This window comes from Gymnodraco acuticeps, unplaced genomic scaffold, assembly GCF_902827175.1.
Source record: "Gymnodraco acuticeps unplaced genomic scaffold, fGymAcu1.1, whole genome shotgun sequence".
Taxonomy (NCBI): domain Eukaryota; kingdom Metazoa; phylum Chordata; class Actinopteri; order Perciformes; family Bathydraconidae; genus Gymnodraco; species Gymnodraco acuticeps.
In genome coordinates, this window is record NW_022990667.1 from 7,375 (window position 1) to 25,000 (window position 17,626).

A 17,626-nucleotide genomic window follows, 5' to 3' on the forward strand; every position below is an offset into this window, starting at 1 on the left:
TGCTGATGTTCAGGTGATATCAGTATGTAGTGTCTCTACTTTAAAGAGTCCTCTCCTGCTGATGTTCAGGTGTATATCAGTATGTAGTGTCTCTACTTTAAAGAGTCCTCTCCTGCTGATGTTCAGGTGTATATCAGTATGTAGTGTCTCTACTTTAAAGAGTCCTCTCCTGCTGATGTTCAGGTGTATATCAGTATGTAGTGTCTCTACTTTAAAGAGTCCTCTCCTGCTGATGTTCAGGTGTATACAGTATGTAGTGTCTCTACTTTAAAGAGTCCTCTCCCGCTGATGTTCAGATGTATATCAGTATGTAGTGTCTCTACTTTAAAGAGTCTCTCCTGCTGATGTTCAGGTGTATATCAGTATGTAGTGTCTCTACTTTAAAGAGTCCTCTCCTGCTGATGTTCAGGTGTATATCAGTATGTAGTGTCTCTACTTTAAAGAGTCCTCTCCTGCTGATGTTCAGGTGTATATCAGTATGTAGTGTCTCTACTTTAAAGAGTCCTCTCCTGCTGATGTTCAGGTGTGTATCAGTATGTAGTGTCTCTACTTTAAAGAGTCTTCTCCTGCTGATGTTCAGGTGTATATCAGTATGTGTAGTGTCTCTACTTTAAAGAGTCCTCTCCTGCTGATGTTCAGGTGTATATCAGTATGTAGTGTCTCTACTTTAAAGAGTCCTCTCCTGCTGATGTTCAGGTGTATATCAGTATGTAGTGTATCTACTTTAAAGAGTCCTCTCCTGCTGATGTTCAGGTGTATATCAGTATGTAGTGTCTCTACTTTAAAGAGTCCTCTCCTGCTGATGTTCAGGTGTATATCAGTATGTAGTGTCTCTACTTTAAAGAGTCCTCTCCTGCTGATGTTCAGGTGTATATCAGTATGTAGTGTCTCTAGATGTCTCCATGCTTTAATGTTCAAAAAGCTCTTTATTTTCTCATACTGCCTGTGCTGTGGCACCTCTTTTCACCCCTCTGTCTGAAACCAGAGCTCTGATTGGTTAGCTGGCCGGCTCCGTTTTGATTGGTCAACTGCTTAGAGATGCCCCGCCCCTTAGCCTATACAATGAGTTGGAGAGCTAGCCAAAAGAAGCGTAAGTGTTACATAGTGATGCCGCTATGTTACAGGAGCAACAAGACAGCAAAACCTGTAGAGATATTAAAGGAATTGGACACAATATGAAACAGAACATTTGAAATATATTAATGTTTAAAGACAGATGTTTGCCTTTGCTCTGTGTAAATGCTGCGGTCCATAAAGCAGCAGCTGTATATTAGCGACTCATCCTCTGGTGGGCGGGGGCTTGTTTCTCTGCCCTGTGTCACCAACCCTCATTAAAGTGGCACTGTGCAGCCCACCTTAGACAATCGAGCCTGCCCTAACACACACGCCACCTATAATCACCCCGTGAAAATCAATGGGCTTTAGTTAGCCTGGGACTCATTGTGTCCTTGGAAAGGTGTGAGATGAATTGAGATGAAGTGAAGAAAAAACAGGAACAACATCCACAGAAAAGGTACGGAGTGCAGGAGTGAATGTTTTACACTTCAGGGTGGAGGTGATATTTGGTTACATATAGGTCTAGGTCACCTTTATTTGATCAAAGCTGACATTTTACATTTATTTACAGCCTTTGCTTTTAAACTGGTGAAAGAGTTGAAAGTCAACAGAGGCTGAGTCAGGCTGCCATTATTACTTTCTCTCAGAGATGGATGGAGGTCTTAAACTAAGGCGACCGTATTGAATGTTGTTTTCATTCAGGAAACTTTGGAAACCCCGCCTTCTTATCAGTCAATTACATTAAAACCCCAAACATGACTGTATTTAGACACATCTTACAATTCTTATGGCTTATATTGTACTGTATTATGGTTCTGAAATAGATGACACAAGAGAAAACATTGATTTTCATTATTAATATAATATTTTGTAAGTGTTCAATACAGTGAGCATGATGTACTTTCAGTATATGTTGGCCTGTGATAGAAGCACAATGACTTTAAACATGATTACAATAAATCAGCTTCGGTACAGGCTGAAATGTGACGGACACTTGGTGAAGCTTTCAAAGTAACACAACAAAGAGAAAGTGAAATTGAAGGCAGAGACTCTCAGGAACCAATTCACCAGAGGATTGTTCAGCAGCATCAATAGTACAAAAAGAGGCGGCATGTAATTCTCAAAGCACCCGCAACAACTGTGACATGCCCCCCTTACTACACAGCCAATTTAAATCAGATGATATGCATTCATTTGGCGCAAAACTCACGTCTTTCTATGCAAATGAGCCTAATTACGAAAACAGTCCAATTTACAAAGATGCCGTTAATAGCCTCACGCAGTTAAAGTGAAATTATTAGCATCTGCAGAGAGGTTTCAGAAGCTAGAGCACTTAAAAGAGTCCAGTGATCGTATTAGACCCGAATCTGGTTTCTTCCGTTTGCGTTTAAACTCCTTGACTTAGGTTTTAAAGAATGCGTGGGCCAGAAATCTCTGCAATTACATTTTTATTTTCCTCTCTTGTTCTGCCTTCAGTGTTCTTGGTGCAAAAGCAACATTTACTCTTAATGATAATTGCAGTCGGAGAGGTTTTCATGCGGACGCAATCCATTCTGTGTGAATCGGCCCCTCAGAGCTCTCAGAGATTGAACACTGGCACTGAGACAGACTGCTTCTTCAATCTTACAGACAATAGTACACAATTATATTTGAAATAGATTGTCAAAATACAAGAAGCTGTCTTTCCACCTGGCATTGGATCGGCACTTGCTGCTCTTTTCTCAGTCATATCTTTACATATCATCCAAAACAATCATAACGTAACTGTAACCACCTCTAAATGACCCGCACATGTGTTAGTAGAAAATGCATTTCCTGTAGAAAATGTGTGTGAATACTGAAAGCTAAAAATAAAGTGCACAGCATTGGTGAAAAGGCAGTAGTAACGTGAAATAAATGTTTTTTCATTGGTGAAATAAAGGTTGAAGTGTAAAACTGGCAGAATTTGAAGCTAACTGCATTACCTAAAGAAGAGCTAATATATATACTTTTCTTGTGACGCGTTTTTAAATAAAGCCTGTCGCTCACCGTTAGCTGAAGAAGAAGAACTTCAAGGGGTAGCGAGTGTGAAGAGAATTAGAAAATTCCTTTAAAAAAAAGCTTAATATTTCATTAAAAGGTAAAAAAGTTGAATACAAGGTTAATGAATGCCTTCACAGAGCTGGAGAATAAAGGGTTAGAACAATGGAGTGAATGTTGCCGAGTCAGCAGAAATGTGGACATCGAGCTGCTGTGAAGAAGTGACGCCGCGGCATCAAGTGGACATCTGTCGTTTTTAGACTACTTTGACTTTTGATTATCATTAAAACGAAAAGCTGGACTTAATAGTTGAACATTAAATATTAGCCTTTGGTATCATAGCAGTTTAACAGCCGTGTATGTCCTTATCATTTAAGTTAAAGTACCTTTTTAGGATGATTATAATACATTCTTACGTTTGATTCTAAATTCTGTTGGTGTTAGTCTGAGCATTGTTAGTAAGTAGCACCGAAAACAAAAATATATATATACTCAGGCACAGTGGAATACAGTCCAAACAATATTTAACACGTTCAGAAACATAATCCATACATTTCAATGTAATACAAAATGTCTTAAAAAAGAGAGAAGAAAAAGGCACATGCAGTGAGTTTGACCGGCATCGACTCCATCTTTGTCTCCTCTCTATTTGTTCTTGGCGGCCAGAGGCTTGCGGCTGATCTTCTTGCTCTTATCGTTGTTCTTCTTCGGTGGTTCTGGGTTAGCCTGCATGTGTCTGCCGTAGAGACTGGGGAGGAGAAAGGGGAAGAGAAAAAAACAAGTGTTGAGTGGCGAGGGTGGGGACGAAGGCAGTTGTTGTAACCAAGCTTATAGCATAGCAATATGATTGTACCGTTTGTGAATTGTCTCTTTATGTTTCAAAAATGATCATATTCCTTTTTATACTGTCTCTAGTGCCCACCATCACCCATCCAGGCAATTTAACTAATACAACTGCAGGTGTCAGCAGCATCACTGGCACGCTGTGACGAATAGTGGCCGACAGTTTAATTGGACCAAACCCACAAACACCAAATATCCACACAGCACACATAGAGTCATAATTATTAGTGTCCGGTACAACTGAGTACTGGACACACGGAGAGTGTCTCTTCCACACACACACACACACACACACAACACACACACACACACCACACACACACACACACACACACACACACACACACACACACACACACACACACACACACACACACACACACACACACACACACACACACACACACACACACACACACCACACACACACACACACACACACACACACACACCACACCACCCTCTGTCTGTCACTTCTTCTCTCCCATGGGTGTCTCTTGCTCACAAGCAGCGGAGCTCATTGGAGTGGAAAAGACTTATTCTTCAGTTCAGTCTCTCTTTGCTTTTCCCCACAGCCTGTTAATAATTGTGTCTTCCTTTTTCCTCCTCTCATTGTATTCATGCTTGGCCTGGGTTTAAAACAAGCTGACTTTAAAACTGGATAATGTAGGAGCCTGCCCAAATGAATCAGATAATACAATAAACAGTTGTGTATAGTAGCTTGTTTGTATAGATCATTGGTCGTAGGGTTAAGTTGCTTAATTTCCATCTGGTAAGTTCATTTATTGATAAGTCAACCCATGTTTTAAGAGAAAGCTGGTTTGAAAACTTGGATAACGATAGTGCAAATAGTCATCCTATTTCACAGCCAATTCAAAATATCAAAAAGTCCACACACACATTTCTCAATCGAGTAGCAGTCTCCAAATATCCACTGTCCCCCCACATGCTCAGTATATTCAAAATCCTCACACTTGCCACTTGCTTGTCCCTTCTATTGTAACCTATGGTTCCAGAAGAGGAAAACTAATATATAAACATCCCTTTAAAAAACCTGTAAGTGATGGGTACACACACACTGAGGATGCGTTTATACAAATCCACTGTGGTGTAACTGTCACTCTATGATTGAAGCGTCTTGTACTTTCCTCTCCCTGCCTCCATCCCGTGTCAACACTTGCACTTGGGAATTAAGTGCTGCCAAAGTCCATAATATCTGCTGCCCATCAAACCCCCAGCAGGCCGACGGCAGAGACAGACAGACGGAGACACAAAGAGGAAGGGGGGGGGGACAGACACAGCCAGAGGAGTGTTTGAGTTTGCTTTAAATGTCTCTTACTGTTCCTCTTTAAAAAAATCTCGCCCCAGCTGCTCTCAAACTGTGTGTAAGTGTGCATTACGGTCTGCTGTCTGCAGGGACACACATTTGACAGAGAACGGTTTAGACAAAGTGATGCTGGGACTCCTGCCCTGTCGGATGGGGGGCCAGGTCCCAGAGGAGAGGTGGAGGGGGGGGGGGCAGAGTCTGGATCAGCTGGGCCTGGGGACAGTTGACAGCTTTTAGCCATGATAGTGGCTTTAGTCTAGGGACGGCATTGTCTGCTGGCAGTTGATCTTGGTATATATGCCGTTAATAACTGTGCAATATATACCTGGCTGCTAAATCCCTCAGAACTGTTACAGGACGTGTATTTTGTCAATTGTGTAACTTTTTTGTACTTTTATGCATGCTTCTTAGGTAGCATATTAAGCTCTCTTTGGCTCTTTTCTGCTGTAACGATGTCCTCTGTGGGATTAATATTAATATAAGGTATTCTGATTCTATCACTTTGGTCCGGACTGAAATAACATTAGAGTACATATCATTTTTTAGCCAACGCTTGTTGTATCCAAAGCAACTTAAATACACTTCGATACCTTTATGCCTATGGTAGCAATTACAGGGTTAAGTACCTTGCTTAAGGACACTTTGACATGTTAACTACAGAGGCTGGGGATCAAACCACTGACCATTGGATTGGTATCCACCCATTTTGTCGCTGAGCCACAGCCACCCCGAAATATCTCCACAATTTCAAGATGAATTGGCTTCTCTTTTGTTTTACATTCGTGGTTCTCAAATGCTACTAGCTAACTGTAGCTCCACCAAATCAGCAGATGTTCCTTATAGAAAGTTACAAGTTAAACTTTTGTGTAACGACCAACCGCCCAAGAAGGAAATCCACCTGTCCGCCTGTCACATCTACGTTGATTTATTTAACTCGTTTAAATTATAGATGAAAACCCATGACTAAAAAAAAAAATAGCTCTGATAATTTCAGGACAGTGAGACAATCTGAAAACAATCAAGTCAGTGAAATGCCATTGGAAGAAAGTCACAATTATTAATTCCAATAGGATCCTAATTCGTTATGTATCCCTATGGGAGAACATGAGTACCCCTATACATATAGCACAGAGTGAGAGAAGACACAAATGTCTAAGTAATACAAAAATAAGAGGAGAGCATACCACCGTTATAATGTAACTAACAGTGATTTATTATTCGTTTTTACATTTTGCCAATTTGTGCATGTATGTGGACCGGAGGAAGCAGAGAGAACACAAGCAGAGGTGTAATGATCAGAGGAGGACGCTGGTGACAGATTGTGTGCGCTCCCTTTAAGAAAAGCCAGATTATTCATTTAGTCAATAAGTGGCCAATGCGGCACACTCAGTGCTGTCATAACACGCTACTGTTAGCATAATTGTGGCTTCCTAGCGTTGATGGATGAGTGGAGGAAGGAAAGATGTAAAGGGAAGAGGAGGGGAATGATCAGTCAGGACAACAGGAATCAATGTGAACAGGGGAGAATAATGCAGCCTAATTGATGATGGAGTGTTTGCTCAAAAAGGGATGTTTATGAATGTTTTTTTAATCACTTCTAGTATGTACAGTACCTGTTGCCATGTTGTTAAGTCACACTCTTGACAGTTGAAGACACAAAGGCAAGCATGAACAGTTTACTACCTTTTTAAAAAGCCTTATTTATGTTTTAAAAATGGTCCGTATGTTTAAATTGTATAACCAGTGCTGGAAGATTTAAATAATGAATTAAAGTATCAAGCGGTGAGTAAGCAGGATTTTTGAGAGGTTTTGGTTGGTTGGTACGAGTAGAAAGACGTGAATATAATCCAGAGAAAACCTGAAGGGTGCTTCTATCTGCAATTTGCACGATGAATGTTTTTTATTTTAGAATTTGTTAGACCCGCATAATCCTGCTTTTTCCTCATCTGCCTGACGATGTTTCCACAGCTCACGGCGCACTACATTTTGTCACACACACACACACACAGTTTTATTATGCTTTTATCCTAGCGAAACAACACTTAACAGTTCTAGCTAAAGATCAACATAAAGATTTCCCATTTCATTTACGTCTGTTGTGTGTGTGTGCGTGTGTGAGTGTGTGTGTGTGTGTGTGTGTGTGTGTGTGTGTGTGTGTGGGTGTGTGTGTGTGTGTGTGGTGTGTGTTGTGTGTGTGTGTGTGTGTGTGTGTGTGGTGTGTGTGGCTTTAGTAATGAACTTTTAAGGCCAATAAATGCAGAAGAATGGAGGAGAATGGATTCAGATTCCTGAAGATGTCTTTATGGAGCTCTGCTATTCCAACACGGCTTAATTTAATCATGGCAAAAGTACCGCACTGTTTGTGTGTGTGTGTGTGGTGTGTGTGTGTGTGTGTGTGTGTGTGTGTGTGTGGTGTGTGTGTGTGTGTGTGTGTGATTGAAAGTTGGTATTTTCTTTTCTTTATCGGGATATGTGTGTGTGTGTTACACAAGTTAAAAATATCTATTGTGAGTGCCTGTTTGATAAATGCGCTGGGAGGCCAAAGGCCATCGATCTGATGGGGGCCTTCCTCTCACCTCATCTTCACCAAAGCTACAAAGCAATTCAGTAACTTCCTTTACAGCCAGAGAAACATTATGGAGAAGAAGGAGGGAAGCAGTGAAGATACGGAAGAGCAGGGAGGGGGAGGAAAGAAGTAGAAAATATACTAATTAAGATTCATGACAAACAACTGGTGCTTTTAGCCAATGGTGGCAAAGACCTCTGTCCTCATCATTAGTTACATTCCCACTGACTCAGCAGCACTCTGTGGGACGTCTGCGTGAACATACACTTTTTTATCCATAAGTGAAATCAGCAAAAATAACTTTGTTAACTGAACACACAAAGTGCAGCTCACTCTATCTGCGTTTTATCTCCAGGCTCCAGCAGGAACAGTTAAAGCTCAGATTAGTCTCAGATAAAATGACATTAAATATCTCATTAACCACATTAAAAGGAGATTAGATGATGGAACATCCCACAACAACTGCAGGTAAATGTTCTAGAAGAGGATTTAAACCCAAAGCAATCTCCTCAAATAAAGAAATGTGTTGTTTAGCAGTGAATTTCACAACTCTACAGAGACGTGTCACTGTATATTAAAGCAACTATAATGTGTACAATTCGATCATGTGCCACTTCGGCACACAGTGGAGAAGCTAACATACACACAGGGAAACGTGTTAATGTCCAGACAGTTATGGATTCAATAATCAATCGAGCACAGATCATTATTTGCTGAAGTTTGGAATATGTCTTCAGTGATAATTATTCATGCTTTTGTGCCACTTGACAGTGAGTGAATATTGTCAGCTCATTATGTTTGCATAAAAGTGGTTTATTATTCGACTCATTTTGGGAGCAAACAAAGTAAAGTTGTTGCAAATCAGTTGAGTCTATTTGAGTAAAACGTTTTAAAGTCAAGCGTTAATGTGCCACTTCAACAAAGTACAATTAAACTGCTGATCAAACTAAAATGTAATTCACCAAAATGACGGTTTGGAGTTTTCCTTTCTTACTTATCATTCTTATGTTATTTGCTTAATGTTGCTTTATTTTGTATTAACTCTGCATTCATTTCAGACGCAGCCCCTCCATCAGTGATTAACTCCACCTGCTCACACTCTCCCTCACCTGCTCCTCATTCGCTAATCAGCTCCCCAGTATATATACCAGACCACTTCCACCAGTTCTGCTTTGGTGCCGTGACTCTTAGCTTGCACCCGACTCTACCTGAGTTTTTGACCTTTCACAGTTTCCCCCAGACTACGATTGAGCTTGGCGTTTACCTCGGTTGCCCCTGCCTGAACCTGCCTTTGTTGAGTCGTGGTTTTGGGTTTTTGTGTTCTTGATTTCGGACACATTGACGTATAAATAAGCTACACTACCATTGTTTTTGTAAAGATGGAGCAGAGCTTTCACCCTCTGTGGTACAGGACTGCAAACCACCTCGAAACACACACACACACACACAACACACACACACACACACACACACACACACACACACACACACACACACACACACACACACACCCACACACACACACACACACACACACACACACACACACACACACACCATGTATACATCACTTCAGGGGACATTACATTGACTTACATGCATTTCCTGGAGACTTACCCTAACCTTAACCATAACCAACACATGCCTAACCCTAACCCTTAACCTAACCCTAATCCTAAACAAGTCTTCACCCTAAAATTAATGATTCCCCTCATGGGGACCTCCAATTTGAGTCCCCACATGTGACTGTGTAAACAGACGTAGGTCCCCCACAAGTATAGTAATGCTAGAACACACACACACACACGCACGCACGCACGCAGAGGGTTTAATCAGTTAATGAGCTGCTCTTCCTCCCTGTGTTCAGCAGACAGGTGGGGCCCTCACTGTACGACCCCCCCCGCTGCATGGCCCTGTGCAGCCCTCTCTGTTAGGCATCAACGCGTGAATATAATTAGACAGAAGCAGAGAGACTGCACTCTGCATCCAGAGGAACTAACCAGGACTAGTTGAGCAGAAATGGCTACAAAATGACGGAAAGGGGAGAAAGAGATGTGAAGATGAACTGCGGAAAGATTGCAGGCATTTTATTAAACATGCCAGTTTGTATACAAAAAAAAATCATACATCCTAGGCGGCCACTGGCTTCAGTTCACTTTAGGACAATGTGAAATCAGCTCTAAAACTCAAATATTGTTTGTCAAAATGTTTTTACTGAGACTTGGAATAAGTGAACATGTACTAACATCATTCTTCCAAAAGCAAAATAGGGAAAAACAAATAAAAAATCCATAACCATGTGGGTATTGTCCACAGTGACCATTGCATGTATAAAAAAAATATTGTAATGTGTATTTGTAAAGCGCTTTGAGCATCTGGAAAAGCGCTATAATAAAATATTATTATTATAACAATAGTTGCAATAGCAGCATTTTCTATTGCTGCCAAGTGATTTTCTGGCCTTACAATGATTGGTTTATGTGAAATATGGCTAATATATATATATATATGCTTCCCACCCAACTATATTAATGCCAATGCATTCTAAACTAGGTGACGTGTTTCTTTAACCAATATTTTTTATTTCACATCCAATCCTGATCTTGATTTCTCCTTATTTGAAGCTCATTTATTAAAAGCATCTCAACACAAAGTTGCTTTTGTCCCTTGCAACAGATCCCAACCCTCACCTGGCTCTGATTTTATCTACAACTTGTACCTCACTCAGATGATTTTACACTTAACGCAGTTTGTGGTTCCTTTACTGAAACAAGTATTGACTGAAGTCCTTTCAAGAACACAGTATTGTTCAGGCAGAGAGGGATGAAAAGTCAACATTTCTTCAGTGATTCGCGGGGTATGGAACGAGAAAGGGAGACAGGAAGAAATGAATAAAACATAATGTATTGTGAGGAAAGAGAGGGGTTCTCTCTCTACTGTATGTTAATGTACCATGAGATACAGTCTGCAGCGCTCTGTCAGGATAACAAGATTACTGATGAAACATGTATGACAGGCAACATAACCCCACTCTCTTCCTCTCTCTCATGCACACGCATCATGATGAAAGACGCCAGTGTTTATTTAAATACATATTTAAAGCACAAAGACTTCATCAATCAAACAATACCAAAGCCTCACCAGCGGGATATACAGTTATATGATTAGATGTATATTTTGCATTACTAGGCATGGGGATGTCAGTGGGACTTCAGAGCACTCTATTGATATAAATACTCACCGTAATGCCGTGACATTTAGCATCAATACAAATGATTCTCACGAGTTGATGAATTGTCTCCTTATTTTGTTGACCTTTGACCTAATGCCATATTCAGTTAGGAAACGTCCTCTAACCAACATTTTAAAAGAGTGTTTTGAAAATTAATGAGCACATTGCCGTCGCATTGACACTTGTACAGAAGAAGTCTAACTGAACACATCCATTATGGTTTCTATTGGATACACTTTCCATTGGGCCTTCTCCATCATTTCCCCTGCTGAAAAGTCTATTTTGAATTCCAGATATCTCTATTAACTTATAGTTTTAATTAGCCTCCAGTAAATAATCAAGGTTTCAAGATTAAAACTTGATTTCGCTGCCAATGTCTCTAAAATACAGATATACCCACATCTTATCTGCAGGGCCACTCTTTTGTAGATATAAATATTTAATAATAAGGTATTTACAATGTCAAACCCATTCAAGGAAGTGCACTCTGCACTAATAAAAGGTTAACATCTGTTGGATCTAGTAATATTTTTGGATACAAAACTAACTAAAGCCAGGCAGATCACAGTCGGTTTTGGCACAACAGAAGGAGGAAGTTACTTTAAAAAAATGCGGAATTGAAAAATGTTTTGCTTCAGAATTCAAAGCTTGGAACAATGTCCAACTCTACTGTAAGTCAGGACAGACAGCTCTAATACAAGCAGCAGTCCACTCACTGAGACAGAAACTGGAGGAGCAGACAGGTGTGTGTGTATGTGAGAGAGTGTGTGTGTGTGTGTGTGTGTGTGTGTGTGTGTGTGTGTGTGTGTGTGTGTGTGTGTGTTCACAGAGTTGGAAGCTGAAGGACATTTAGTCAGGTGTGAATGAAGCTGTGGAGACACAAAGATGATCTTTTTGGGATATTATTTAACACCTGCCCAGAGACAGGCTGCTGCTAGGTGTGTGTGTGTGTGTGTGTGTGTGTGTGTGTGTGTGTGTGTGTGTCTTCTTCGCAGTTGCGCTTCTTCACATGTTTCTCGCCCTCACATATTCTTACAGTCTCATTTTAGAGTGTCTCTCACAGGCTGAGGGGTATGCTCAGTGTGATGACCATCAACACACTGATAATAAGCAAGTGTGTCCAAATATTACCCAGATTACTCCCTATTGTTCAACACTTCAAAAATAACTAAACCTCCCCTGGAAGTAATTCAAACGTAAAAGCACAGGGCTTGGGGAAAAAACTTGAAGTCAAATCTTCCACAATGGCTCATAATATTGGCTTCAGATACAGTATATTGCTAATATGTTGTGCAGAACAAGGACTGTGGATTCTTTCAGATGTCTTAAAGACCAGAAAATAAATTGTAGCAGCCACCATGCCATTAGGGCATCTCATGTATGCTTATTTGACGATGACATCAAACAACAGGGACTTGTTAAGGTTTAGTGTGTGTTTGTTGTTGTGTGTGTGATAGACAAATTATGCAAGTGCTAACATTGACAGTGATTCAGTGGCAGTCCACGATACAAAGAAGCTGACCTCTCCATCATCCGGCTTGACAGACTCAGGTGACTGACAAGTTTGATCACTAAACTCAGTATTTTATGCCAAAATAAAAGCAGGAAGCTCCAGAGCAGAAATGGTTCCAGTGTTTAAAATGGTCAATCGGTACTGCAGTATGTATGTAATGATTGATTGATTAGAGCAGAGGAATAAACATCGTTGTGCTTCAGTGAGGATTAAAACTGGTTGTCACTCGACTTTTGACCCCCTGACCTTTTTCCTCTAGGGCAGGGGTATTCAACTAAAATGCAACGAGGTCCAGTTAGAGAACATGTCCCCATGTAAAGGTCCGGAACATCAACATGTCTAAGTTGCTTCATGCATTAGTGTGATATATATTGAAGTGACCTGTAGCTTTATCAACGTCTGCATGTAATCAAAAACTGACTGCCAATCAAATAAAGAAAGTACAATTCATAAACAACAATATATATTGTCAATTAACATTGAACTATACAGATATACAGTAAGTACTGTGGATATGTGTAATGTTCCTCTCTGGCTGCATTTAAAAATAAAATACATAAAATAGCTAATTTTAGATAAATAAAATAAAGTGTAGCAGCAGCTTGAGTTTCCCTTTTTCTTTGTTAACCGTTTCACATCATGACTTAACAGTTTCAACCGATTATAGAACAATATCAGACCTAACCTCCTCTAGGGGGGTCCGGGGGCATGCCCCCCCGGGAAGATTTTTTTTTAAATATTGAAGTTAAAAGCATCAATCTGGTGCACTTTGAGAGCAACATTAAGAGATCTATGGATACATCTCTCAACACCCATATGAAACAGAACTGTGAGCATATTTTTCTTTTTGGATATTTTACAAATCACTCCCCTTTTAAACTCTATTCTTGTTATTTTTAACAACTTTTTTGTTACTGTCATATAGTATTTTATACCTGTTTTTCATTTAGTCTCATTAATAACTATAATGATCATAACAAGGTGTGCCTTAACCTCACTGAGCTGAGGTTATTTGAGCCTCTCAGGAGAGAGCTCTCTTCCACCTGGTTGTAGAAAAGCTCTTTAAATTGGTTAGCATAGCTAGCTAACCAGATGCTAATAACAACAGATCGCCACTGTGCTTACAACTAAAGACACAGCCACGCAAACACTGCGGCATGTGTACGGCTCCTTATGGGTACTGCAATATTTGAAGAGCTGGAGCGGCGTTCCGGTGCTCTCTGTCAGCACTCCTTTCAGACGAGACATATACCACGTGAAGACACGTTACGCTCGTGTTGTGTTCAAGGAACCTGTCCTTGGCCAGGAAAAACAGGTACTCGCTTGTTTAATTATTTTTGCGGTCTAGATTTCTTCTTCTTTTTTTAAGTGAGAAGTTGTCCGTCAGTCGGACTGACAGACGGACTCCCCTGCCCCCCACCCCCCAAACCGAAACTCTTCGGTTCTCCACCAATTACACAAGTCACCCCAAATCAGCGTTAAAAAAGCGGGAGGCGCCGAAAAATCCCCTATTAATGTATTGATTATAGCTCCGGGTCCGTATAGGTCGGCGTCTGGGTCCGGATCCGGACCGCGGTCCGCCTGTTGCCGACCCCTGCTAGGGCCACCAGCAGGAATAATATCCAATTCATACGAAGAGCTTAAAAAAGCTATAAGTGTAAACATGTCCGCAGATGGAGAAGGAAACAAGCCGATATCTGAATAACTCATATTGATTCAACGTACTATGGAAAGATATACACCAAGATAGAAGACTTCCTCTCATACAAGTATGCAAACAAAATATGGGATAACAATATGGTTAGGATGCTCTGTTTTTTTTGTCTCGCTCACACACACACACACTCACACACAGTGTAGGGATCAGTTCTGGAGTGTGCCTCAGAGCAGCAGTTTGAAGCATTCACACAGAGGATTTGCAGCATCTCCTTCTACTGGAACAAAGAATGAATGGCCGCACTTTGCTTCACAGTGCAACCTCAAACACAGAAAAATGCCTAGACTTGGATTTCTGTGCTCGAACATACACACGGGTACGTTTAATACCGTTTTAAACTGATTCGCTTTTGACAGCAACTCTGGAGATCCGGACCGTCTTTTTAAAGATGTTTTTTAGGGTTGGACACTAGAAACAAACCCTGAAATAATAAGAACAGTTTCATCTGACTTTGACATCATTTTCATGACTTGGCCATTGTGTGAAGTTGAGTCTACTGTCATCTGTCAGTGTGGATGTGTGTTCAGTTGGTACTCACTACTTATAGGTCTCCGAGCGCACATATTCAAAGACGTGGGAGACGCCCAGCTGGAACTGGTCTGCGATGGGAGTGACCCAGGGATTATTCTCTGCTTTGAACACCTGTTTAGGACCAGTCAGATCCAGATTACCTGCAGGCAGAAAGACACACAAGCATGGTTTACAAATACTAATCATTTGATGTCATCAATCTAGTTGTGTGGTGTGTGTGTGTGTGTGTGTGTGTGTGTGTGTATGTGTGTGTGTGTGTGTGTGTGTGTGTGTGTGTGTGTGTGTGTGTGTGTGTGTGTGTGTGTGTGTGTGTTCACTGTGTTGTGTGTGTGAGGTCAGTACCAAGCTCAGGGGGCAGGACAGTCAGTCTGTTGCCCTGGATGTGGAGCTCTTTGAGTTGAGCCAGGTCCCCGATCTCCTTCGGCAACGAGGTCAGATCATTATCCCTCATACTCAACTGGACAGGAGGAAAAAGAAGGAGAAAACAAGACACACTTATTAAACACACAATATCTGAAACCTCCACACATGATTTTAAAGCACACACAATTCATCCTTAAAGTGACAGATACCAAACAATTCATCTCTAAACTCCACTTCATAATTTCAACTGAAGATGTCAAAGCTAAATCTGTGTGTATGCTTGGTCTGAAGTCCCCATGAGGTTTGTATTTTCTTTTAAAAATTCAAGTTTACTCGTGGAAAAAGGCCTGTATTTATGTGGCTCCTTGAAACTTCTTTATACATTTTAATCCTAACAGAACTACAACAGTAAAGGGATTGTGTTATAAAGAGAGACTTCCTGTGTGACATATTTAAAGATGTCTGAACAGAATACAACTTAATTGTGTCTGTCACATTAACTTACTATTTGCAGCTTGCCCAGCTTCCCGATGTCGGCAGGCAAGGCCTCGAAATCGTTGTCACTCAGATAGAGGGCACGGAGAGTAGCTGCAAAACGAGCATCTCTGTTAGTGAGTGTGTGAGTGTGTGTGTGTGTGTGTGTGTGTGTGTGTGTGTGTGTGTGTGTGTGTGTGTGTGTGTGTGTGTGTGTGTGTGTGTAGTGTGTGTGTGGAGTCATAACCAGACTGGATTCTGATCGATACCGCCAGTCAAGCCTGATTAATAATAGTGCCTCACAAACTGGACAGAATCAATCCACGCAGACCTTCTGCACGTCTCACAAGACAGCCGACGCACAAGACAGCTTTGTCAGTGTGCGGAGAAAAAAAAGAAAAAGGGTCGGCCTCTCTCTATGTGGGGGAAAAAGGATTGTGCAAAGAGGGAGTGACAATGTTGTCTCATAAGTGTCTCGAGGATACGCCTTTATTTTGAAATTCCCATGGCATGTACGTGTCACCATTTCCGCTGAAGCGCAGCTCAATCCTACAGAGCCAAAGCATTTTTGTGGGAATATGATTTCATTTTAGATCTGTTTAAGATATATAGGTATTGTAATGTGTTGAAAAATGTGATTAACACCCCTAGTAGTTCCCTTAACACTACTGTACTGTACTGTATGGTACATTTTGAAACAGCCTCTTTTGCATAAATACAATAAAGTTACAAAACCAATGACTAAACATATTGCCAAAAAAAATGTATATCCTGGGTGTACCTCAGTATCCAGAGAGTGATTTGAACTAGGATATATATATAAACTCATAATACTCATCCAACATGTTGTCCACCTTATTGGATGTTGTGCGGTTTGACGGAATGGCAAGACGCTTGTGATCATACTAGTGAAGGGATGGATTATCAACCCCATGTTGTCAGTTGCACAAACTTGTATTTCCTGACATGTTTTATATTACAGCTCCATTTCAAAATGTGGATTTGAGGTGTAGGGGAAGTGCTGTGGTGTCCAATCTTCCTGACCTGGAGTCTGTGAATGGAACACTTCTGGATCACTGTGGACATGTGGACAACCAGAGCTGTGGTGAGGGTGAATAATGAGCACCGACAGTGAGGAGGCATAAGAAAAACAACATTTGGAGTGCTCTCTGGGTTAGGTTTGGTATTCTCAAGAAGGCCCAGTCACAGTATCTGGGACAAAGTGTTCATTTGAAAAGCAATCATCAGTGGTAAATCTAGGCCGTGATTTTGCAAAAAGTTACCTTGTTCAATTGTTTAAATCATACAATAAGCAAGTCCACCACAATAAATATTAGGATTAAGAACTTGACATGTCTTGTAATATCAAAAGAATAGTTAAGAGTGTTTGAGGAATACACTTTTTGTTTTGCTTTCATGCCGATAGTGAAAGAGAAGATTGAGACCACTGTAATAGCAACCTCTCTACAGCTCATTAAATAACACATTTAGACTTGTTTGTTTCATACAAAAATGTTGTATGTTTGTGTGTGTGTGTGTGTGTGTGTGTGTGTGTGTGTGTGTGTGTGTGTGTTGTGTGTGTGTGTGTGTGTGTGTGTGTGTGTGTGTGTGTGGTGTGTGTGTGTGTGTGTGTGTGTGTGTGTGCACTCACTGAGGTAGAAGAAGTTTCCGGGCAGAGAGCTCTGGTTCAGGTTGTTGTAGGTGAGGTCCAACACTTCCAGAGCTGGCAGTGAACCGAATCCTCTGGGCAGGCCGCTCAGACGGTTCATACTGTGTGTACACACACACACACACACACACACACACACACACACACACACACACACACACACACACACACACACACACACACACACACACACACACACACACACACACACACACACACACACACACACACACACACACACACAAAATATACATTAATATACATACAAAATGTTTTCAGACCCAGCTGAGCTTTTCCTCACAAAATGTCTGAATTT

The 17,626-nt window shown here is 40.9% G+C and overlaps 1 protein-coding gene across 1 annotated transcript in view; it reads right to left on the reverse strand.

The window, feature by feature from the left end:
• Nucleotides 1-1,898: 1,898 nt before the first annotated feature.
• Nucleotides 1,899-17,626, reverse strand: part of rsu1 (Ras suppressor protein 1) — a 23,338-nt gene continuing 7,610 nt past the window's right edge. The window contains exons 5-9 of the mRNA XM_034229649.1: nt 17,293-17,411; nt 15,673-15,755; nt 15,147-15,261; nt 14,812-14,944; nt 1,899-3,823 (exon numbers count right to left, since the gene is read on the reverse strand). Of these exons, the coding sequence (XP_034085540.1) occupies nt 3,721-3,823; nt 14,812-14,944; nt 15,147-15,261; nt 15,673-15,755; nt 17,293-17,411 (553 nt within the window). The 3' untranslated portion in view covers nt 1,899-3,720. The remainder of the gene's footprint in view (nt 3,824-14,811; nt 14,945-15,146; nt 15,262-15,672; nt 15,756-17,292; nt 17,412-17,626) is intronic.